General features: G+C 32.9%; 1 protein-coding gene across 6 annotated transcripts; it reads left to right on the top strand.

Annotated features, from left to right (window-relative positions):
• Positions 1 to 20,416: 20,416 nt before the first annotated feature.
• LOC101252325 (transcription factor UNE12) lies at positions 20,417 to 25,793 on the top strand. Of its 6 annotated transcripts, none has more exons than XM_004247103.5 (8): positions 20,417 to 20,570; positions 21,276 to 21,593; positions 21,748 to 21,825; positions 21,930 to 22,049; positions 23,332 to 23,397; positions 23,667 to 23,732; positions 25,201 to 25,260; positions 25,387 to 25,793. In XM_004247103.5, the coding sequence occupies exons 2-8, from the start codon at positions 21,300 to 21,302 to the stop codon at positions 25,549 to 25,551; spliced, it is 849 nt and encodes a 282-aa protein (XP_004247151.1). In that variant the 5' UTR covers positions 20,417 to 20,570; positions 21,276 to 21,299; the 3' UTR covers positions 25,552 to 25,793. The 6 variants fall into 6 exon arrangements, with proteins under 6 accessions (XP_004247151.1, XP_069144951.1, XP_004247152.1 ...); XM_069288850.1 differs by having other exon boundaries at positions 25,369 to 25,793; XM_004247104.5 differs by lacking the exon at positions 23,332 to 23,397.
• Positions 25,794 to 26,777: the final 984 nt, after the last annotated feature.

Raw genomic sequence — 26,777 nt, 5'->3', positions numbered from 1 at the left:
CTTGTTGACTACTGCACCAATTCTTACCTTGCCAGTGGAAGGTAAGAATTTTATTGTTTATTGTGATGCATCTTATTCTGGTTTAGTGCAGTGCTAATACAGGAGAGGAATGTAATTTCTTATGCTTCGAGGCAATTGAAAATGCATGAACGTAACTATCCGACCCATGATTTAGAGTTGGCTGCAGTTGTATTTGCATTAAAGCAGTGGAGGCATTACCTATATGGGGTCGAGTGTGAAGTTTACACAGATCATCGTAGTCTACAATATGTCTTTACTCAGAAGGATTTAAATTTGAGGTATAGAAGGTGGATGGAATTATTGAAAGATTATGATATTACTATTTTATATCACCCTGGAAAAGCTAATGTTGTGGCAGATGCCTTAAGTAGAAAAGCAGGGAGCATGGGTAGTTTAGCCCACTTACAGGTTTCTAGACGCCCATTGGCTAGAAAGGTTCAGACTCTGGCTAATGACTTTATGAGGCTGGAAGTACTAGAAAAAGGAGGATTTTTTGCCTCTGTAGAGGCAGGATCTTCCTTTGTTGACAAGATTAAGGGATATCAGTTTGCTGATGAAAAGCTGAGCCAAATTTGAGATATGGTATTGCGTGGAGAGGCTAAAGAGGCAGTAATTGATGAAGAAGGCGTCTTGAGGATTAAAGGAAGGGTGTGTGTGCCCCATGTGGATGATTTGATTCACACTATTCTTACAGAGGCTCATAATTCAAGGTATTCTATACATCCTGGTGCAACCTAGATGTATCGTGATCTAAAGCAACATTTTTAGTGGAGTAGAATGAAGCGTGACATTGTTGATTTTGTTGCCCAATGCCCAAATTGTCAGCAGGTAAAGTATGAACACCAGAGGCCTGGAGGGACACTTCAGAGAATGCCCATTCCTGAATGGAAGTGGAAAAGAATTGCAATGGATTTCGTAGTTGGTCTTCCAAAGACATTGGGTAAGTTTGATTCTATTTGGGTAATTGTTGACAGGTTAACTAAGTCTGGTCACTTCATTCCGGTCAAGATGACTTACAATGCAGAGAAGTTAGCCAAACTCTATATCTCAGAAATTGTTCGATTACATGGAGTTCCACTTTCCATCATATCAGATAGAGGTACGCAATTTACTTCTAAGTTTTGGAAGACCTTACATGTTGAATTAGGTACTAGATTGGATTTTAGTACTGCATTTCACCCTCAAACCGATGGGCAGTCTGAGCGAACAATTCAAGTATTGGAGGATATGCTTCGTGCATGTATGATAGATTTTGGTGGTCATTGGGATAAATTCTTACCCTTAGCAGAGTTTTCATACAATAATAACTATCACTCAAGTATTGATATGGCCCCATTCAAGGCACTGTATGAGAGGAGATGTAGGTCTCCCATTGGTTGGTTTGATGCATTTGAGGTGAGACCTTGGGGTACCGATCTTTTGAGGGAATCGTTAGATAAAGTAAAATTCATTCAGGAGAAGCTTCTAGCAGCTCAGAGCAGGCAGAAAGAATATGCATATCGAAAGGTTAGGGACTTGGATTTTATGGAGGGTGAACAAGTCTTGCTAAAAGTTTCACCCATGAAAGGGGTGATGTGGTTTGGTAAGCGAGGTAAGCTTAGTCCGAGGTATATTGGTCCATTTGAAGTTCTAAAGCGCGTGGGGGAGGTGGCTTATGAATTGGCATTGCCTCCAGGACTCTCAGGAGTGCACCCGGTATTTCATGTGTCTATGCTGAAAATACCATGGTGATGAAAACTACATTATTCGTTGGGATTTAGTTCTTCTTGATGAGAATCTGCCTTATGAGGAGGAGCATGTTGCTATTCTAGATAGAGAGGTCCGCAAGTTGAGATCAAAGGAGATTGCATCTATCAAGTTTCAGTGGAAAAATCAGCCAGTTGAAGAGTCCACTTGGGAGAGTGAGGTCGATATGAAAGAAAGATATGCACATCTTTTTACTAATTCAGGTACTCTTTCTCGCCCTCCCTTTTTCTTCCTATGATCGTTCAAGGACGAACGATGGGTAAATTGGTATCTATTGTAACAAGCCATTTAGTCGGTTTGAGCAGTAAAATTATTTTTGATAAATACTTTCCGCTAAATTTTAAATGGGATAATTATGAAACTAGTGGGGTAATTTTAATAATTTATTTATTTGGTGGTTAAAGAAGATAATAGTGAAATAAATAGTGGATTACTTTTATCACTTTTTATAATTGATTATATGATAATTAGGGTAAAAAGAATCTGTAGAAGAAAAATAAAAAGAGCGGAAGAGGAGAACGAAAGAGAGCAGCGTGACGAAAAAAGAACGCAAGCGACTTAGACTTTAGGTAAATCATTCACTAAAATTTTATACTAGGAATATGTGTATGAAATTGGAAAGAAAGTGAGGAATGTTAATATATATATATATTTATATTATATTATTTGATAGAAAATGAATTAAGGACATACCTGCAAATGGAGGTGCTGCTTGAGAAAAAGAGGAGTAATGCATGTGTGCCACTGGTCTCGTGACTAGTGGCTTCAATTAGTAACGTCGGTGGGAAATTAGGAAATGGCTTCAAGGTGTTGATATTCTGCCACTGGTTTTGTAACCAGTGGCCTAAGTTTAATATTATAAAACTTTGTTATGATATAAGAAATTAAAGTTTGATATATTGAGATTGGTAATTAAATATTTAGTGTATTATATTATATGATTATTATTAAAATTGTGCTAAGTGGAGGAATTAAGACTTACTATTAGGTTTGAATTTTAGGAAATATATATATAAAGTTAGGTGAATTTGGGTCTAGACTAGACATAGAGTAATATGATGTCTGTAGACTCGTTAACTTACAAATATGTATATATATTTGATAGATTGAAAAGGTTCATAGGCATTGAGGAAAGCAAAGGCATTGGAGAGGTAGCTTGCTTGATTTCGGTTATTCGGTGGAGGTAGGTTATGGTTTATTTCTATTTGATAGATAAACTCTAAATAGCGATTGATATGTATTGAGTGATATTGTAAAGTCTTCTATGTACTTGATTGTGTGGTTTGTGGTTGGCCTAAAATTATGAGACTGTTGAATTTCTAATCTTGGACACTCTTTATTAAAATGACGCCTTGAATAAAGAAGGCTTGATGAAATAAAATAATGAGATAATTGGATCGGAGTGTCACGTTCCGACACGGTATTATGGGATCAGAGTGTCACACTCCGACACGATATATGGGATCGGAGTGTCACGTTCCGACACAATAACAATAATGAAAATGAATCTTGAATTAACTTAATATACTCAATCTCAAAGAACCTATTTTCCAAATGGGTATGGTGTAGAGGCATGAATCCTCATAGGTGTGCTTTATGTTGTGATTGATGGTGTACCTATTATGATGTTGTTGTCAATGGTTCATGTGTTTGTTGTTTGCCACCTGTTAAATATTGTAGTTGATTTTATATTATTATTCAATGTAGATTGGTTTCTATTTTGAGTTGGTCGATGATACCTAATCAGTACATGTTCCTTGTACTAACCCCTACTTGTATTTTCTTCTTTGTTCTTTTGTGGAGTGCAACAAGTGTACTATCAACTTCGACTCGCCCTCAGCTCTAATCAGTCTCCAGCACATTAGAGTTCAGGGTGAGCGATTATTTTCTAGCTCGTGCTGAATTCTCTCATTCACGTCTTGATGTCTTTGAATTTCGGACATGGACCATCTTTTTGCTTATTTTGGTTTCTCAAATACTCTTAGACTTGGTAATTTGAGGATAGATGTAGTTAATGTGATGACTTCCAGATTTTGGGGATAATAAGTGTTAAACTTTAGAAGCTTTTTTAATTGGCTACATTAATAAGTTTTGGATCTTCCGCATTATTTTTGTTATTCATAGTTGAACTATTGGTAAATGTTGGGGTTTATATTTGTTGGTTCGCTCACCTAGTAGGTTAAGTGTGGGTGCACTCACGACTCATTTTGGGTCGTGACAAACACCAAGCGAGTTACATTTATACGTCCATACACTCATGATGAAAAATCTTTTGTTGATGAGTGCTCCCAAATTGTCCATGTAAGTCGAAAACTTTGAAGCCTATCTTAAAATATATATGTAATTTCTCATTAGAAAGGGAAACTATCTCTCTAAGTCTTATTTGGTTTCTTCTTTTTTTTCTTAGCTTACTGTTTCATTTTTTCGTGAACCTGTTGTGTGCTTGGGGTTTTCCGTTTTTGTTTTCTTAACTCTAACTTATTTGCCTTCTTAAGCTGGAAAGTTTGAGTCACAGTTTGTTTCCTTTTGTTTATTTATTAATCAAGTCTTTGCCATGTAAACCCCTTTCTTAATCCTTTGTAGTATTCAAGTTTTCATTTCTTTGTTTAATTTGCTCACTAAAATATTGATTGTTAACTTTGAATATCTTTTTTTTTGTTATTATTTAGGAGCCAAATGTGATGAATTAGTAGAATTCCGATTAACTTATTATGAGTAGTGGTTAAATTTATCTAGAATTAATTTTTGTAACTTTTTAATGATTTTAAGTCATTGTACATTTGCTGTTTCATTTTCTTCCTCCTTGGATGTTCATTGTTTGTTATTGAGGAATGATTTAGATGCAATATTGTTGCAATACTTATTTTGGGTTCTAATCCTATTTTTTTTTTGTATCATGTGAACTCATGTGGAGTTCAAATTTGACTCGAATATGTTTCCCTTCGCATTTCTAATGAGTCGTGAAAGCTCAAGTCCTTCTTATCGAGTCAATCCTTGACTATCACTGGGAAGTAGGAAGAAAATTTCTCTATTGTCTATCTTCAATAAGGAGATTTCCATCACATTAATTTCAGTTTGCACAAATCAGATAAGATGCAAAAGTAATTACCAAGATAAGTCTGAAGAGGGAGACTTTTCTCAAAAGAAGATTAAGGAAAAAAAATACAAGAAGTTGATAGTCATTTATAATTCATATTCTCATTTAGTTAATCCAAGAGGGTGATGCTAGTAACCATTAAACAAAATCGAGAAGGCAACAAAACAAAACATAACAAAACAATTTTACATGCATATCCTTTTGTGTAGTTACGTTACGATGATATTCGTTGGGACTTATTGTTGCTATGTTTCAATGTTTATGAGTTTTCTCTAAAGGAGTTGTGACATAAAAGTGTCGGTTATAGACCATAGCAATACATTGGATCAGGTAGATATTTTTTTTCTTGACATTTAAATAAATTACATTTGTTTGGTCTTGAAACATTTGAAATCCATCCAAGATTCTCTGAACTTTGAGGTGTCAGTTACAGTGTTTTTTGTTTTTCTGTCTAGTTTTTTCACAAAAAAAAGGGTCAAAATTATCCTCATCATATTATAAATGACTCAAAAATATTTTTATTTTCCCTTATGGGATCACTGATCATGTTTTAATTTAGGTCCATATCTACTTTCTAACTTGTCTCCTCTAGTGTTTGTTGGGGACTAATGTATAGTTGTAGGCTTATAGCATGAATTCTTGAATACTCTGTTGTTGTATGTAATTATCATTTCACTGATTTTTAATCTAACTTTAAATGTAATATATGTTAGCTAAAAAAGTATAGTACATTTAATTAATTTAAAAGGTTCCGTATGTTACTGCACTTTCTTTTAAACATAATTTTGTTACTAATCTTTAATGTGTTCTCTTTATCTTTATTTACAGAAAAAATATGAAGAAATATGATATTGATCAATATGAAGCATACTACAAAATTTGATGAACAAAAGTTCTCTTAAGAATAGTTAATAGATTGTTTTTGATGTTTTGCTCCAAAATATGTGATTTAGATTTTGCTGTCTCCAGATTTTGAACCGTCTTAGTATTATTTTTTATGAATACTTATTATTTTAGAGGTATTTTTAGTAAATGTTATTTAATTTATTTTAGCAATGTATATTTAAAATAAATAAATGAAATTATTTTACAAGAAAAATTTTAGCAACAAATTTAATAACGGTTTGGTCATTGCTATAAAAAATATTGGTGACGAATTAGCAACGAAATATTTTAGTGGCAAATATGCCGGCTCAAATAACAGAATATTTTGTGACATAAACTTCGTCACAAATTTATTTGAAATGACGAAATTACTTATGAAATAGCAACGAACTATATAAGTATAACGACGGACCATTCCGTCATTAACAAGTGGTTAAAGATATCATTCGTCTCTAATATGTCCCTAAACTTGCGACGAACTCATTTTTTTGTCTCTAAAAGATTACTAAGGAGCGAAATAGCAACAACCAGCAATCGGTCGCAAATTCGATTTAGTGAAGAAATAACATAGATTAGCGACGGATTTCACCTGTCGCTAAAAACAATTTTTTTGGTAGTGATATATATATATATATATATATATATATATATATATATACTAAGTGTAGTAAGTGTATTTGATGTGTTTTAGGGTCGTAGCACTATAACAAAAACAATTTTTAGTAGCAATAAATATTGATATTAATAAAGGGTGGTAAAGTCTTTAACGACATTAGTTAAGTGTCTTTAGGACCAATGTCGTTAAAAGTTTGACGTACATATAACAAAGAGTGCTTATTGTTGCTAAAAATACATATTTAGCGACAATTAAGAAATAATTACCGCTAATAATCATTTTTGATGTAGTGTAGGTACCTCCAAGCACCAAGTCAAATTCAAAGTATTTTTATCGGTTAAGTTTTTGCATTAATTCATGCAAGGATCAACTTCAAATAATCATATCTCTCAATATATAATGGATTAGATGGTCCAGGACCATCAAACTAAGCTCTATGATTATTCTTTCAAACTCCACCAAGTTCGAATCATTTTGTCTTTGGAATAAAAGTTATGACTGTTTTACCAGAGACTACCACATTAAAATTTTCACAGTGTAGTATCAACGAACCTCATTTATGAGTTGCAGTTGAAGTAAGATGTCACTCCGAGTCTAACCCTTGATATCAAGCATACTAAGAATAACTAAATAAGATATGTACTATGCGAAAGTTAAAACAATGGATAACTGAAAGTGGTAAAATCCCCAACTAGTCTGAATATATATATAATATAATGAAAGTCAAGTGATGACTGAAACACCACTTAACAACTTAATTGCATCTACTACTATGTCTGAAAAGCCTCTACTAAGTTGAGTTATTGAGACATGTCCCTAGGTAACTCTAACAAAACTAAAATTAAAAATAATGACTAAATTAAAAGCAGGTTTATTGTCCCCGGAATATGAGGGTTCACCACTGAAACTACTGAATGAATCGATCTAAACATGCTCTGGATGTTGAGTACTTGTACTTACATCAGGAAAGGATGTAGAGCAGCGTATGCGTCAGTACTTGGATAATAAGTTGAACAAAGCAAAACTGAGTAATGACATAATTTGAGCAGGAATATAAATCCTGAAACATAAATGAAAATCTTAGTTGAATGCAATGACCAAGTACTAATCATGAAGATAATAAGTTGAACTATATATGGATATAAACGTTGAAAACCTAGTCAAATGCACTAAGAGTTAGACTGTGGGATCTACTATTAACTCACATAAGTCACATGAGTTAAACATGGAGTCTGGTGTATATGCCCCATCGAGAGGACCCGATATACCTAGATAAGGGCATAAAGTCATGATTGTGGTGTTATCACTAATATTTATGCTGACAGAGGGGACTTATAAATCTAAGTGGGCACGTAGTTTTGGACTATGAGAGTACAATGAACCCTAGTCTAACTCGATGTAAGCCCAACTAAATGCATATGAAGCTAAAATGCACTAAATACTAAGTAATTCAAAATACTAACTGAGAATATAACATTTATATATTGAGAATGTGACATTCGAAATCTGAAGCATGATTTTATGTTTAACTCACCTAGCATATATAATTCATGAACTAAGAAAAATTACACAAACTAGGGTTATGAGTTTTATATATAGAATTATGCAAACTTCTCTAAAAAATATGTTATTTTGATTAAGGATACTACAATAGCTAAATCATAACAAATCCCCAAGGTTTTACAAACCCAATGCCTACACAAGATATAAAGAATCAAGGAACTGGCTGAATTTTAGGAACCCACTAGGGAAATCTCACGTACCTGGTGACGAAATCTACATTGAAATCCTTTAGATTTTGGGGGTGAAACTTGAAGAATATTGTCGCTTGTTCTTGAAAGAAACTAACGCCTCTTTCTCTTATTTTCATTCTAATTTGGATGATTTTTAGAGAATGAGAGTTCTGGATATGTTTGACTAGGTTATTAAGATTATATTGAGTAAAATGATATAGTTTAGGAATCAAACGCGTAGTTTAAGTGTCCCTAATGCATAGAGAAAATACCAAGATGACCATGACTTAAAAGTTGACGAAGGTCATCCATGGTAGGACTGACGGACCGTCGTTTGGACTACCGATCATAATTTAGGGTCTTTGTTCATGCTCTACCTGTTGAGAAGAGGATTCAATTATTTTTAAATTGATAGATCATGAGCCACCTATTTCATTTTGTGCTAAAAGATATATATGTCCGTTTGAAGTTAACCCAAGAACTATTTTCCTCTAAATACATGATGACCCTCACCTACAATCAAATCAAAGACCATACTGATTGACCATAGGTGGAATCAGAGGCCATAAAACTTTGGATCCCAATGACGGGACCAACCTACGGTCCATGGGTCCATCAACGGACCATGGACCACGACCGTATGTGTCAACCAAACTAAGAATTTTTTTTTCTCATTCAAAGGTAAAATACGAGGTAATTCCCCTTTTCAAGACATCTTTAGATCCTAAATTTTCCATAAGTCTGGACTGAACCACGGGATCCACCTAGGGTCCGTGGTCTGACACACTATCCATCGGTGGCTTCCATTGGTTCTGACACCAAATTTTGAAAAGCTGTATTTTCTTATTTTCTCAAACCCGAGGTGTTACATAAGACCTGTAATGTGAACTCGTAAATAAAATTCTAAAAGTGATTTTCTATATGATTTTCATAGAATCAATTACTAATCATAAAACCATCTACGGACCATAATCTGAGGCCATATAATGAACTTCAGAAACTTACTTTCAACCTCTTTCATGGATTCAATCACGGGTTATAAGCTAATTTACACGTTATAAATTGGGCTATTATAAACTTATTAGACTTAAAATTTTTTCTGACTTTCACGGATGAGATCTACGATTCGTATATTAAACCACATACCGTAGATGACATCATGGAAGATATCTGATCACTTTTAATTAGGATTTCTTTTGTATTTTCTCATTATTTCTAAGAATAAGCCTTAAAATTTTAACTTATATTAGGAAAATATAATATATCAAGTGCTCAATTTTCTTTTATTTCAACGCTCTCAACTTCCAACGTAAAAAAAACTTCAAGAAAGATAAAAACTAGGGTTTTGAGGCTTCCAATCAAGTTCTTCTTTCGAGCTTTGTTCTCTCAGGCATGTAAGGCTTTAATGAGAGCATCCCTTCTCTCTCATGCCTGATTTTTTTAGCATGATTATTATGATCATTCAACGTCCAACCTAAAAACAAGTTATTTTAATGTATGAATTTTGATTCTAGCCTCATATATGATTCAAGATGATAATAGATTTTTATACCTATGAGCAATATATGAATATATTTTTTTTTGAAAGGACTATGTAGTACCAAGAGGATGTAGGTTTAGAAAATCCAAGTCCCACAACTACACGTCAATGTAGGATTATACTTCACCTTTTCACGGTTGATCTTACCTTGAGAGGCTCATAATAGTGAATCCACATATCATAAGATATGGTTCTATATCTTGGCAAGATATAGGGCAGCACATCCAACATGAATTATTAGTTGAGCATCATGAGGTCAAATGATAAATGTCGATTACAAGGAACTCCTTAATTATGCATTTTCATGATATGTTTTAAGTCTATATGATTCTTTTTAAGTAATTTATGTATTGTAATTCCTCAAAAATTGAAAGTTTAGTTTGGACTGAAAAAACTACATTTTTGGCACTAATGCATATTCTACGGAAGTTATCTACACACCATAGAAGACCTACGGGCCGTAGAAGGGTAGTCGTACGACTTGAGATAAGTTTGTAATTTTTTAAGTCTCTGGTGATGGTCTAGGAATGAACATGATAAGTGTAAATGGGTATACGGACCGTAAAAGGGTCTTTGTAGATGTGATCCAGACTCAAGTTAAATTTTAAGCTTGGACTTGTGTTATACAGTTTAGCCATACTATCCATAGAAAAGACTACGACCCGTATAAGGGTTTCGTGGAGATTGTTCAAAACCTTAGATCCAGTAACAACTAGAACTACTCATAGAATTGTAGTCAAAACCATAGACATGTCCAACAATTTTAAATCAAGGTTGTTTTGGTATTTTTCTATCAAATCAACTCGTAAATTACGTCGTTTTATCCATATAACTACTCCTATAACCGTTTGTACTCATCAAAACCTAACTCTTTCTATGCCGTTCACTCAAGTTCTCTCAAAGGGTTCTTATTCAAAAAAATCCAAGAGTTACAATTTAAAGAACTAGGATTTTAAAATCTTGAAGAGTTCCTTGTTTATTGAGTTTAGGTTTTAATTATCAAGGTACGTGGAAATTTACCAATGGATTCATTTCATACATGGGGTCCCAAAGGAATCTCTGTCTCCTGAGTAGATTTCACCTAACTTCATTAGGGTTTCATACAATTCTCCATTGGTTTTATTTATTAGATTTGATTTGTTATAAAATCAAGCTCATGGCAATATAAATATAAAGAGACGAAAACAAGAGAAGTAAGATGGAAGAGAAGACTTTCTTCTTATTCAAGTATGTTCTACAAAAGGTGAATGATATCTCTATTTATAAAGTAGAGATATCACCCCAAAGACTACCATGATAAATGCCCAATTAGTAGATACATAGTTATCCACCAAGGTTCATATCACCTTGGAAATATACATACATGAATACAAGTAATTCATGAATATCCAATGGACAATCTACTTAATTAGTTCAATGGATTTATAACACTCCCCCTTGGATGTCCATAGATAATGTGCCTCGTCAAAACCTTACTAGGAAATACCATGTGGAAAAAAAATTCTATTGAAGGAAAAAGAATACACATATCTTTTTATACGCATTATTTGTTGCCTCATTGAAAACCTTGATGGAAAACCCACTGGGACAAAACCTCGGTCAAGGAAAAAAGAGTACAACACGTATTATACTTCCCCTAATTAACACATCACTTAATTTCTTGCAATAATGTCTCCAATCTTCGTAATTGTGGTTGGTATATTCTTTTTCAAAGAAAAATCACACATTTCCTGAATATGGTGTGTCATTTATCTCAACTAGACACACTTTCGACTTGTTGGAGGATTTTTGTTTTTGCATAGCAATATTTGCTTCATTGATTGTCAGGATATTATTGTGCCTCCATATGCAACAAATAGCATGTTTGAGATCGTGCTTTATGCGGATCAGATAAATATTCTGTATCTGCTTAACCAATCAGCTCTGACTTGAATAATTCGAAATAGAATAAACGCATATCTATGGTCCTTCAAAGATATTCAAGTATATACATAACACCATTTGGGTGTCCTTTTGTTGGGAGGAACCGAATCTTGCCAGTAAATTTACTACAAAATAGATATCAGGTCGAATATTGTTAGCAAGATGCATTAGTACCCTGATTGCATTAAGATATGGAGTTTCATCAACAAGAAGCCCTTCATCCTTCTCTTGAGATCAAAATGAATCATCTTTTATTTCAAGCGATCTCATAATCATTGGGGTACTCAATGAATGTGATTTATCCATATAAAATTGCTTCAAAATTTTTCTTTGTATGTTGATTGACGGACAAATATTTCATTCGTCATATTATCAATCTGTAGGTCAAGACAACATTCTATCTTACGAAGACCTTTTCACCATTTCAAACACTCAACAGCTTTTAAAAACTCTTTAAGAGTGCTAATAACATTCAAGTCATCAACATACACAACTACAATAACAAATTCATATCCTGACCTTTTCATAAAAATTCAAGGACAATTAGGGTCATTCTTTTGGTACCCTTCCTTGATTATTTCAATCCATATAAGGATTCTTGAAGCTTTGTTGAAAAAGTTTCCCTCAAACTTTTATATGCTTCAGACACCTCTATTGCTTCAAGGATTTTCATATAGCCTTCATTGTCTAGCGAGACATGATAATTATTCATTTCATACATTCAAGTTTTTCATATGTTGTCAGATCAAAACAAACCTGATTGCATCCACCATAGGAGAAAACATCTTCAATAATGTCAAGATTTTTGCGACAAACCTTTATGCCCCAAGGCACAAATCGTGTTTGATATCTTATGGTTGTACTATCGCATAATAATTTATTTTTACCCCACTGACATTATACCTTGATTTATGGACTACCAGTATAAAATGTCACTTTTCTAAGTCAAATAAAATATACTTGGAAATTATGCATTTTACTTTGGCCAATCATTTATATGTCCCACTCTATGACAGATTTGAATTCAAGATTCTAGTCACAATATATATCATTAAGCGCTACCTCATATCAAAGATACCGTCGACGGTTATTTGATATTGATTCCAACATGACAAAACTTCATTTTTAATCATTTTCACGTATCTGAACCTTTTTCAAGGTTTTATGAATTGTTATGTCGTGGTGTTCTGTTATAGCACTTGCCTCATTATTATGACCATATTGTTCATTTGCTCCTCTCCTTCTTCAAGGAATTTTATATTTAAAACCGATTAGTCTATTACGCTTCCGGCGTATCATAGACTCTTTAGTTCGAGGACTTCACATTGGAGCATTTGCAGCTGAATTATTTCATAGAGTCAGTACATTCATCTGGCAATTAATTTGCAACATTATGAAAATGAATTATCCCTTGAACTTTAAGTTCACATATTTATTTAAGGAGGATCTAGATAATTCATAATTAATCTCACACATAATTTTCAACTGTCAATCATCTCTCCTCTTAATGTTAGAAAATCTAACATTCATCCTAATCTTATTTAGGAATTCATCTTTGTGCATGGTGGAGCAATTAAAATCACAACCGCACATTCAATATTTTAGATGAAAATTATATGGTTCCTGACTCTGAACCAATTTTAATGGGAAAACCTTGTTGGGATGATGCATACATATGTTGCTACATGTTAAATAAATATCTCATACGAAATCTTATTTGAGAGTTTTGTTCTCATAACCATGATTTAGCTACAATTGGAGACATATAATTTCTGCTAAATCAACCAGCATTATCAATATAATTTCATAATTTGGAACTATGCTCTAAATTAAACTATTCGAGCAAACAAACTTACAAACACCAATTTGTAAGTTGACAACAAAGCACATATGATCATCGCATAGATACATCTATCATATAGTTGCAAATGATCCACATGGCAGATGAATGAGCTCATATTTACCTTTTTATATGTTCCAAAAATTTCAGGGACTTACAATCTCAACCTTAGTTGGTACAATGAAAACAAGCAACACAAAAGAATTCTTGAAGAATCTTTTATTTCTTCATCATATAAGCCACATGCAATTATATTTGCATCACATTTATTTGCAATGACCAACTGATCATGTCAACTGATCTTTATTTCAGTACACTTACAATTTACTTTTACATGTGATTTCATCAGCATGTCCATGTTTGTATGCAACAAACAAGAAGAAAAAATGGGTATCGTTTACATCAATATTTATAACCTGCTTCGGTTATAGTAATTTAAAGATATTAAATCCTTTCATAATTTATAGTCTCAATATTTTTTTTAATTCATCTGAAACTTAAAAAAAATTCTTTTAAGACTTACTACAACCCCAATATTATTCCTCTGATAATAGCACAACTCATTAGAGCTTGCAATTAATTTTGTGTACTATCACATATTTTATGACACCATCCATATAGTGAACATCTCCTCAAAGAGAATATATCATTATTGTCATGGTTAAAATTATTACGAACAAGACATGTTTTTTGTTTTACTTTTGTTGTACCATAGGTACACAACCAATGATAAATTTGTATTGTCACACAACAATGACCACAACACTTATAGGCAAAATTTATTTATTTCTTTTGCCCTTTCGGTAGTTCACAATAAATATACCATACCATAGCGACGTATAAACGTACAATACCTTGACAATTTCTGGAAAATAAAATTTATTTCCTCTGAAACCTCCCGTAGAGGTGAGTTGTGACATATATCTTTTTTTCAAACCTCCCATAAGGTGAGTTGTGACATATATCCAACTCATAATGATTTTATCATATCTTGACCCATTCTCTTATAGAATGGTCGAGCATTCATGATACTCATCACAAGTCACATTCTCTTCAAGGAATGGGCTAATCATTTATATGTACTTCATAAATTTGCATTATAAGTACATTGTCATGGTTTTTAAAATTCATCATATTTCCATGAGACACCCCAACATCACTTTGAAAGATCAAGTGTACCATCACTTTATCTTCTTGTCTTTTGACGAAGGATTTATAAACTTGTCAAATTATTGGGTCGACAACATTCACAAGTCCAATGACCTTTCATACCATTTTTATAATAAAAATTGCCTTCACATTTTGAAGGACTATTTGGAGAACCTGTAGTGTTGTTCCTTTTATAATTACCACAATGATGACTATTATAATTTCGTCCCTACATGCCCTTATTCAAATCATTAATTATTTGTCATCTTTCAGACTAATTATTCGTTGCTACCATATTCATATGATTGAATGAAGCATATCAACAGGATGAATTTAAAGACTTTTCATCAAAAAAAATTTTTTTGCCTCAGTCATCATTTTATCATCAATATGGTGCATTAAGACTCAAACTCAATGTCTTATCCATACAAGACATATTAGGTCATAATTCTATGGGAACCCAATATCTTATCATTATGGTGCATCAAAACTTGAATTGATGTCTTATCCTCTTGGTGCGATAGAACATGAATCTACCGTCTTACCCTCAAATATTTTTCATTATGTCATCCAGACTTTAACCAGATGCCTTACCCTTTTGGTGCGATGGGACTTGAATCCATCGTCTTAACCTTCAATCAATGTCATATAAGTAAATACCAATATAATTCAACCATGAGCCTTTAAATGAAATCAAGAATTATAGAAACAAATTTAGTCAAAATAAGATTGAGAGTCTTCTCACCTCTAGCAATTATAAATATTAATAAGTTCCTCATAATTTACACTTAAAAAATCAACATGAAAATTTACTTCTCTATCCTTCAATTCTTTTCTGAAACAAAGAAATGTTAGTATAATCATAAACCAATGTATAAAATTGTTAAAATAAAACAAATCAATACATTCTACCTTTTCATATATCACATATATACTAAAATAAATTATAAGTATAAGAGGAACTTTTGAAAATATAAATGTGTAACAAGAAAAAATAAATGAAACATGTTCCTGCTCACAAGTGTTTCAAATTGCAAAGTGCTACAACTTTTAGAGCATATTTGTGCTGATAACGTGTTATAAAATCAAGCTCATAGCAGTATAAATATAAAGAGACGAAAAGAAGAGAAGTAAGATGGAAGAGAAGACTTTCTTCTTATTCAAGTATGTTCTAAAAAAGGTGAATGATATCTCTATTTACAAAGTAGAGATATCACCCCAAAGGCCACCATGATAAATGCCCAATTAGTAGATACATAGTCATCCAACATTTCATATCACCTTGGAAATATACATACATGAATACAAGTAATTCATAAATATCCAATGGACAATCCACTTAATTAGTTCAATGGATTTATAACATGATTGTTTATTTCAATCATATTGTGCATTATTTGTTTCAATTACATGAATTTCAATTGATTTAACAAGGACCCATGCATATGCCTATTTTATGAACTTATATTATAAACAATGCTTATGAACTATGATCATGAATTTGATTAAGGAATTATGTATGTTTTATGAAAAAATGATTCATGACTAACTGATGCTTTTAAGCTAAAGTGCCAATGATTCTGAATGATTTTCTCACAATTGAAAGGAATTATGATATAGATGCTTAGAAAGTTAAGTGTCTATTATAAAAGATTTATGAACTCATAATTTGAAAGGAGCTACTCTATGATATGAAACTATGTTTGTATTGGTAGTCTTAATCATTATCTTTTCAAGTATTTAGATATGATTATGTCTATTATAAAAGATTTATGAACTCATAATTTGAAAGGAGCTACTCTATGATATGAAACTATGTTTAGATTGGTAGTCTTAATAATTGTCTTTTCAAGTATTTTGATATGATTATGTCTTTTTCGTTGCGATTTAGTAGATGTTTGGTCTTTAATAGTAATTTCCTTGTTCCAAACTACATACCCCATAGGATTGTCTTAAAAGACCTAAGCCAAAGGATCCACTTTAGCAATGAACTAATGCGACAAAGTTCTACCTTGACAAGTAGATTCTCATTTTCTATGTGAGGATCATATCGAACTCTATATTATAGCTCACATGGTCTTATTGTCAGTTAACAACAAATATATTACAAAATGAACTAAGTTTTCTTCAAAGGTTTTATGAAAGCTTCTCAAATGGTTTTAAGATTGCATTGACCTTGTACATGATTTATGATTTCGCTTAAAGAGTTCTTACTACGTGTTACTTGTCTTGCACATTATGTTTAAGCTCATCACGTTTTGCGTTTTTATGTATTTTCTCATACTTAGTACATTCATCGTATTAATGCATATTTATGTCTATATTGTCTCATAATACAAGGTCTAGCGTTCCTCCTCACTCTCATGGTTAGCTTGGATTTCTTTGCTAATACATTAGATTGATGAATCTTCATGCTCCAAAGACAAGCTCATTGATGTTTTAGTTCTTTTATTGTCTTTTCGTTTTAGACTTGTGCATGGTGTATGGTTTACATTCCAACCACTCTTACGATGTTAACTAGAAAGACTTGTGTCATATTTAGTATTATTCTACGTATCTCTTATGTACTTAGTTGGTATCGTTTATGCCATACATACTATAATCTGAGACTTATATTGACTATATCTTTTAAATTGTATTTAATTACGTTATGCTTATGTCAAGTGACTTGTTTCTTGAGATCCTATTCGCCATGTCACGTCTAGGATGTACTTTAGATTGTGACATATATATGGTCATATAAGGCTACTTATTAGACTGACCCACGTATATGTTTTGAATAAATGCTTAAATGATACTCATGCATGAACTTTGACTGTTTTCTCTACCGTTCCCTTTTTATGTTTATGATTTTGAAACTTTATTTCAATGTGTGTGTGTGTGCGCGCGCGCGTGTGTGTGACTTCATGGATTTAGCATTCTAGACTTTTGTTATATTGTCTTTGGTTTAGAGGTAGTTGTGGGTCATGTCCCGACAAACTTATATTTTATTCTAAGTAGTAGAGGTTTTATTCAGACATTAGAAATGTCGTCTCATGGATCAATCGACCCGCACTATCCAATCTTATGTTAGGAATATGTTTTGACTTCCCCCTTAGTTTCAAAGGATATGCATGATATGTTAAGTCAAGGGTTAGCCCGGGATCACTCGCGGTTACAAATATCATGTCTCGATTAGGGTGTAGCCTTGAATTGTGACATTTACCTACTATTAATTAAAGAGGTTTTACTGTCGTGATAACTAATATGAAAAGAAATATACAAGTTCAACATAGGTAAAAGAATAAGGACAATAATGTGATTTGAAGTCTAAAAGGCAAAAAAGTTAGTAACCTATAAGGTAAGGATATTAATATTTAATATTTATGTAGGGACATAATAATAAATTACTACAGTCTCAATGGGTATCGATTTGACCAATAATCCAATATTAAAAAATTAAAATCAAACTGATAACCTGATATTTTTTTAATAAAATCATTATAGATCCATTAATTCAATAACTCAATAACAATAAACCAATAACATTTTTTTGTCGATTTTTGCAAACCCCTAAGTCACACATAAGAAATCTATAAGAGATAATTATGTAGAATGTCGATCCTTAAATTTTACTCTGTTTACTATGTATTTAGCTTAAATTTATATAAATTACCCGAAATAGCTCAGAAATAGGTAAATTAGATATTTTCGATAATTAAATTCATCAACTATTACGGGGTTTTTCTCTCTCAAAAGAAGATACCCCCTTTATTTCATATTAACTTACGTTTTGAGTCTTTTTTTATTGTTCAAAATAATTGAATTATTTTAAGTTTAAGGTGGTTGTTTGAATTTTTTTCATACTTAATTACTCTTTTCTTTAAGAAGTTTTATATTTTCTAGAAGGTGAATTTCACTACTTACGAAGTTATTTATTATTTTACAACGGGTGATAGTAGAAATTATGGTTAAAGTATCCTTGAATCTTTTTCTTAATAAGTGTGTTACCTCACAAATTCAGTTAATATGGAATAAAGAGAGTAAGGTAAATCACAATTTAGGTTTTACCTTCCCTTCTTGATCAAACACCATTGACATTGTCTTCACATTCAATTTCGATACGTTTCTGTATAGGTAAACTATATTTAATTTTGAGCATATATATCATATTGTATAGTCAGTGTATATTTTATATATATGTAGACTATATTCTTTTAAGTGTATCATAAATGTATAGTCAATATATACTTCATGTATAATTAAGTTATATTGAACTTTTTGAGTCCATCGTAGGGTGTCAATGACAATTCTTGTATATGTAAGATATATTAAGTTTTTTGAGTGTATACCGTTGTTGAATGGTGAAACAATTCATAGAAATTGATGAATTAATAGAGAAATTGATGAATAAATAAAGCTATTGACAAAATCATCGGTGAAATCAATGATTTGATTGCGAAATTGAAGTAGTATCAATGTTGAAATTAAAGAAAAAATAACTACAACTGAAGAATAATCATCGATGGAATCGATTTTGTGAAGTTTGTTGCTTTAAGTCATTTATAGTATATCTAATTTTGGCTTTAATTTTTATTTTAAAAAATACTTGGTTATATTGATACAAATAAACAATTTCACTATATATTTATGAAATTTACCTAATCTATATCTGATTATTCAATATACTCTATTTCATATTTTTTATCCTAAAATCAATTTTTGTCACTTCTCTCTCTATCTTAAAACAAAAAACCATTAGTTCTTTTCAACTTGTCCCCTTCTAATCTGTTGGTGATTATTTTAACTAAAGATGCACTATGGTCCTTTAAATAGTGCAAGAATCCAAGCTTACAAAAATATTTCCTTACTTAAGTTTGTCAAAACTTGCAAAGAACCTTGCATAGGGATGAAAATAGTGTCGCTTGTAGGATAAATCCCTATAAATCTACTAAGATTTCAATCCATTATGCATAGTATAATTTGACACTTTTAGCCCGCCTCGATAAACTCTCTCTGCTTATTTTTAAAAATATATATATTTGAAAATATTGGATAGTGTAATAGTATCGGTATTTGAGAAAAACAAGCGTGAAAAATGTTGATATTTTTACTATTAATGATGGCTAGAATGTTTTGTTTACAAAATGTCTCTGCTTCAGTTCTCATCGTAACATAGATTTACTTTTGATTCATTTGTGGTTAATTTACTACTACTATTATTTAATTAATTATTGAGTGCTAACGTGAACAAAATAAAATAAAAAATAAGTTTTGACTTTTTCACCTCTTACACCTCCACATCAATTTCTCAAGAAAAATTTCAACCTATCCTGCATTTGCCCGCCCTGCATAATCTTACACCATATGTGTCGCACATAGCCTAAAATTTAACCCCACAACTCACCTGTACCATGACATATTCACAATGTTGGTTAGAAGGTAATACTTTGAAGTGAGACAACAAATAATCAATTGAAATAGATTCTAATTGGATATTTTTTCGACATACACAACTTAATCATATTACATTAGTGAAATTGAAATAGATTCAGGGTAGATACTCCATTGCTACAATTTCACATACCAGACAATATATTTTTTAACAAAAAATAATTCAATTCATCAGATTTTCCACTTGATCAGATTAATCACTCAACTACTATTATAATTTTTTTTTAAAAAAAAAATCGAGAAGTAAACTATAAATTTTGTGTTTAGAAAGAAATGAAGTGTTATGTGCACTTATATTTTTACGATGGATAAGTTTGAGACTCAAAGTGCACATTTTTATAAAGAATGTAGACTATTAATGCTCCATTTAAAAGTATTAGGATTATTTTGAGCCTTTAGCCCATAAATAGTGGACTGTTTTAGTCCTTTTCTCAAGTTGAGGAGTACAACTGCAAAAGAAATTGGTAATTTTGCATGCTCGACGTACGAATTACACAGAGCGCATGTTAGATACCAGCAGATGGAACCCTAATTTAGAATCTCTCACTTGCCTCTTCTAATTCATCGTCGTTCTGCATAAAATTCAGGTACTACTTTTTATCTTACTCGATTTTCTAGTTTATGCAATTTGATTCGTTTTGTGTTATCCTTGTCAGTATTCTTAAAGAAGTAAGTGAACTTGACTGTGAAAACTATTCGTTATGGACCTTTACTTTTATATGCAACTTTCATGCGAATTTCCAACTAAAAAATCAACATTTGAATTGTAATGTCTTAGTTTATGCTAGGTACTAATTCCGTTTGCAGGAACCCAGTACTTTTATGTTGAAGCTAAAATTTTGAATCCGCCACTCCGGGGTTGAGTCTAGTTGCTAAGGGGGGAAATTGCAAAAAAACAAGTACTGTTGGGTCCTGGGGAGAGAGGAGGGGAGGTTGAGGTTTTAGGCGATTCGAAAAAAAAAGGAAAAAAAAAAGTGAATTAACAATCTGGCTAGGAAAATTTGTATATGCAGCTTTCATGTTCTGTTGTTCATTCGTTAAATTTGATAAGGAAAAGGAAATGCAAATGTTTAAGCTCATTCTTTAGAGTCCTTATACTTGTTGATAGAGTTGGTGTTTTTTTTTTTTTTATAAAAAATGTGGTTCTTTGTTTGGAGTTGAACGGTTAGTCTAGCTGAAGTAGCAGTACCTTCTGCATATCATTAAAATCTTATTGACCTCTTTAACAATCAAATCTGACTTGAAGATTTTGTTTTCTTTTTCCAATTTAACAATCTTGGCTTTGCTTTCAGCTCAGCAGTGTGTTTTATTGAATCATGGGAGAGCAGAATCAGCCTAATTTCGTAGGAACACAATGGGCATTTCTTGGAAGTACAAATGATTCTTTTTATCTAGCGGGCCATGAATTTAACAATCAGTACATGACTGAAGTTGGAATTGATGGGATCCATTATGTTCCTGTGCCTTCACCTCAGTGGATCCATGACCAGCAAACACCACATAATTATGTCGAATATCTTGCAGAGAATGTGGTCTCTGAGGTAGATGCTTCGGTAGAAGCTACTGGTTTCAGCCTACTCGAGGGCTCTGCTGACATTATTTCTCAGGAGGTATGACCTTTTATATACAAGCTTAGCCAATAAAAATGACAGTCAAGTGGGTTACCATATATGTAGTCAAGCCAAAAATTCCTTGCTTCTCTGTGGTAATTGTTTAAATTCATCTCTAATGAAGAGTTGGAAGTTTAACTTCTTTTTTTAGCAGATAAGATATCCGAGGCCTTATTATGAAGGTGTGCCACCCAACTGTTTAAATAGCTCAGAACATCAACGAGGTGCCTTGGTAATGTCGAGATTATTTTCAATGTCTGAACTTCAAAGTTAGAAAAACAAAAAAAGGAGTTGTGACTATTTCATGACCAAAAAACTTGCATATATTGACGGCAGACATGGGAGTTAAGAGGAAATGTCAGGCATGCTTCTGGGCCTTGCTCTGATGCATCAGCTGCTGGGTCATCGTATTCTTCCAAAAGCTCTAGAAAAGCAAGAGCTGCATTATCTGATCGGGTAAGACTAAACCCTTTATATATGCATTTAAGTAGTATCCAATGCCAACTCCTTCGACTACAAATCTGTTTATGCATGAGCAGTATTGCAAGGTGGGTTGAGGGGTTGGGGGAGTGGCACTGACAGGGACCATGCCCCCCCCTTGCTGTATGCAAACATTAGGGATTGACTATCTTTTTGAAGCTTGTATGTATGGACTGCCCTATCATTCATAATTTGATGTTTAGTACAATTATTACTTGTTCTTTTCTCTTTAATTAAGGGTAAACAATCATTTAAATCATTGTTATTTGTACATAATCATGATTATGAGATTTTTGAGAATTTTTTCTACAAGATGCGTTCTCTTTTGTAATAGTTGGTGCAAATTTTATTAGGATTTTTCTAATAGTAAAACCTAGATATATTTCATCATGTGTTGTAAATGTAATTAGCATTTACTACTTTGTATAGCGGGGTAACTCAATGTTGAGCTTTAGCCCTTCTATTTATTTGGTATTTATTTGTCAAAATATTAGTCTTGTATCCGATTATGTACTTCGGAGTCTTTACTTGGAAGTTTAGATACTCTCTCTTTGCGTATGATCTTCCTTAAGCCAACATTGTTGATTTCACAGCTAACATCCTCTATGCTACATTTGTGTATCAGTATAGAGTTATTATGTTTAACACAATATGCATATGTATGAATGTATTCATGTTCATATGGAGTTAACTGTTGTGAGTATGTAAACCTAAATTATTCCGACTGATAACTGAGAAGAAAGAAACAATGCTTAGGTGGGTTGATGGAGATGACCATGCTTGTAAGTGTATAGGAGGTTAATATAGGGATTGTGTGTGTTGTATAATTGGTGATTCAGGAAAGGAGGGTAGAATAATGGGAGTGACAGGGGGTTGGGGTAGAGGGTGATGGAATTGGGATAGGGAGGTATGGCGGGTCTAGGAAAGAGAGGGAACTGCAGGATGGGATTTGTAAAAGAGAAAGGGCTAAAATTGGGTTGGGGATTACAAAGGAGGGGAGCACAGTGATGAGGGTGATGGGTTAGGACAGGGAAGAAGAGGGTGTGGGAGGGAGAAGAGTTGGCCCAGCTGGGGAGGGAAGGGGAAGGGTCAGAAAGTAATACGACTACCCCCTAACTAGTAAGATTGATAATTCTTCAAAATCTTGCCTGCAAGATAACTTTCTGCTCTATGTGTTCATGAAATTGTCATATTTGGAAGCTTAAACTTCAGTCGTCACAGTCATCACATGCCTAACTATAGCTGGTTTTGGATTCAGCATCGCAGGATGAAAATTGCTGAAAGAATAGATGCATTAGGAGAACTGTTTTCGTGCTCTAAACAGGTGACACATCCTATTGGCATTTGGCGTTGTGTATATCACATAGCTATTGAAAATACAAGATATGCAGATTTTGTAAAAGTTATGTATGTGAAGGTTGAATTCAAAAAGTAGGAGAGAAGAGGGGGTGGCCCTCGAGGATGTCTCAGTAATAAAATTAAAGGGGGTAGGAGAAACAGAATTAGCTACTGGTATCATCCAATATCCATTCATTATACAGTTTTCTGCTTCCTAAAAAATGGGTGAAACAGAAGTTTTATTGTGGTTTACAGGGTGGAAAAGCATCTCAAATGGATGAAATTATTGATCATATCAAATATCTGCAGTTCCAGATGAAGGTACATTAATGTTCTTGTATAATGTCCTTGGCATAAGACAAGCTTACCTGCACATACTGTGGATACAAAACTTTTCTGTTCTTTAAATGTTCAATAATGTAAATGACTAAACGGTTTTAAGTATGCTCCCGCTCCTTAGCCTTATTAATGACAACAACAATACCCTGTGTAGTCACACGGAGTGGAGACTGGGTAGGTAGAGTGTAGGCAGACCTTACCTTTACCTCAGAGATGAGATAGAGAGGCTGTTTTTGATAGACCGTTGGCTCAAGACCAGAGCAGTTTAGAAAAGGACAATTTAGCTTTATTAATGCAATACTCAAAATTGCAAATTAAGAGCCAAATAGCCATACCATTAATTCTTATGCCTCTCTTCTATATATTATTTGAAAAGTTTTTTGTATAAGAATTTGAAGCCTAAGCATCTCTCAATTTCTTTTTTAAAGAAAAATTTAGTAAGACCACTGTTGGTGAACTTTACCGTGTGATGGGTGATGTCTTCAAGGTAACCTCTGTTTGTTTGAAATGACAAACTTAAGCTTAAGAAAGGAGGCAACAACCAGTTAACCTGATAAACTGGTTGCATTGTCAATGTAGCTCCATATTTGAAAGAGGGACTTCAGAAAATAAGTTGGATTTCCTTGTCTGTAGTAACCATTAACCTAGGTGGTGTAAAGCTAAGTGGGCAATTTGTATTCCTAAAAGAAACCTGTGCCTGTTTAGTAAATATGGAACCGAAGACCTAGTGTTAGCCCATAACTGTCCTTCGAGAACTGTTGTGCATATTCTAATTATCTTTCAGAAAAATGTGGATAACCAAAGACGCAGTGCTAGGGCCATAACTTTCCTTTCAGAACTGTTGTGCATATTCTAATTATTTTTTCAGAAAAAATGTGGATAACCTCATCTCATGCGAGATGATCCCTGAGCATTCTACAGAAAAACTCCACTATCATCATCCTTCTCATTTAGCTTTGAACATATTAGGCTCCTTAAGTGCTTTGTTTCTTAAGCAAACATTGATTCTCACTGGATGCTATAGTTGTCGCTCATAAATGTATAATCCTATATAGAGTTTGTTCCTTGTAATAATTTTACAATCTCTAAATTAGTTTTAGTATATTTATAAGTTTAGGCAGTTTTGTATTTTCAAGAGTTTGTAGCTGCTTACTGTTTCAGTATAATTCTTGAACCCAGTAGTTCAATTATTTGGATAAATAGATCAACTGGTGACCTATTTCAGTGCCTATAGGTAATTAATAATGTTTCTATTTAACCTTGAGGCTCCACTGATGAATAACTGCCTTTTTACTTCTATTGTTCTCTACCTTGTATCATCCTTTAGGTCATCAAGAACTTTATGCAATGTAGTTTCGTATTTCCTTATTATAGTTGTCTTTGCATCAAGTTTTACAATGTTTTTATCATCCTGCTGAAGACTTATCTGAACTTAATCCTGGTTATGTAGGATCTCAGTAGGAGCAGATTGGGTGGTGAACCTACTTCTATCCCGTTTGTATTTCTTGAGGTACCACCATTCCTGATGCAGTATAACAATTTCATTACTAGACTACTAGTCAAACTTGTGGAGTCTTTTTTTTTTTGTACAAAAGCTAATTATCGGAGAATGTAATAGGTTCTCACTGATTTGCAGGGATGTGGCCATTACATTCTTGATGAACAGCAGATTGAACCTCTGGAAGACACAATGGGAAAGTTGCTGGAAGTGAATCCTTCATTGGCAACCCAATTGCTGGAGAGTAAGAGCCTGTTTGTGATGCCTTTGGCTCTGGCAGAAGGACTGCATCATCATGAGTAGAAACTGAAAAAAACAGGTCTACATATAACTTCCCATGCAAACTTAGTGCAAAGAATTTTGAAAGTGTTAATTAGGCAAGAAAAATATATTATAATTTTGTGTAAGCAAAGTTAAGAAGATTTATCTTTGTATTATTCTGCTGTGTGTCTCAACTCTAGCTTCAACTTACACTATCAAATAGGTGCTCATTATCTGCTTTATCTATTTTTTGTTATCAAAGATATTTACATTTTCTTACAAAAGCATAATTGAATTACATAAACCTCTCATCAAAAGTGAACAAGTTTAACCCTTTGAATTATAAATGTTATCTTTCGAGCTCTTGGACAAGCGTAGATGTTACTTTTCTTCGGCAGAATTAAGCATAGTAGCGCTAGACAACGGAGAACAATCTTTTGTTATGTCTCTATTTGACAAGCTTACATATTACTTCTAGGGTACAATTTAGCATAGTATGGCTGAAATTTCATAGGACTATCTTTAGTAATGTCTCCATAGGTTGCATGGATGACAAGAAAAGTTGGCTCATCTTCATTAATATTTATGCCAACTTTGTGTTCTCTTCTATATTTGTGTCTACTTCAAAAACAAATCGCTGCTTGTTGGACGAAATTGACATCAATTTTGCTATTAGCTTGTTGTAGATTGATATTTTTTCTTTGTTCTCATGTTACATTCTGATTGAGAAGTAGTGCACAATTTTTTTGGTACCTAGGGAATAAGAATTGTCTTTTCAACATCAGTATTAGGAGGAGGATGATGAATCGATGATGCCACCCGATCTTGAACAACAATAGGAGGTGCAAAAGAGCAAATTATTACAAGTTAAAATAGAAAAAACGGAGTTACCAAGTTTCCATTAGTAAGTAAATAAGATGAATGAACTTTAGCAAATGAACTCAATGTTATATTCATCATTTCAAACACATATTAGATTAACTATATCCTGGAACAACGCTACCAAAACAATTACTTTTTAAGAAAAGAAGGAACTATATATGAGCCTCTTCCAGAAAATTATATATATTGTCCAATAAAATTTAAGGCCACAACGGAGGCTAGTATTATGAAGCTAAATCTATAGGAATGTCTCGGAAAAGAAGAAATTGTAAAGGTAGCTTATTCCAGAAATTGTATAGGGATAATTCTTGCGACATTCCTATAGATTTGGTTTCATAATACTAACTTTCGTTGTGGTTTACAATACATATGATTTTTTGAAAGAA

Source organism: Solanum lycopersicum, chromosome 9 (genome assembly GCF_036512215.1).
Source record: "Solanum lycopersicum chromosome 9, SLM_r2.1".
NCBI lineage: Eukaryota > Viridiplantae > Streptophyta > Magnoliopsida > Solanales > Solanaceae > Solanum > Solanum lycopersicum.
The sequence above is the reverse complement of the archived record's forward strand: the minus strand, read 5'-3'. Positions and strand labels throughout refer to the sequence as shown.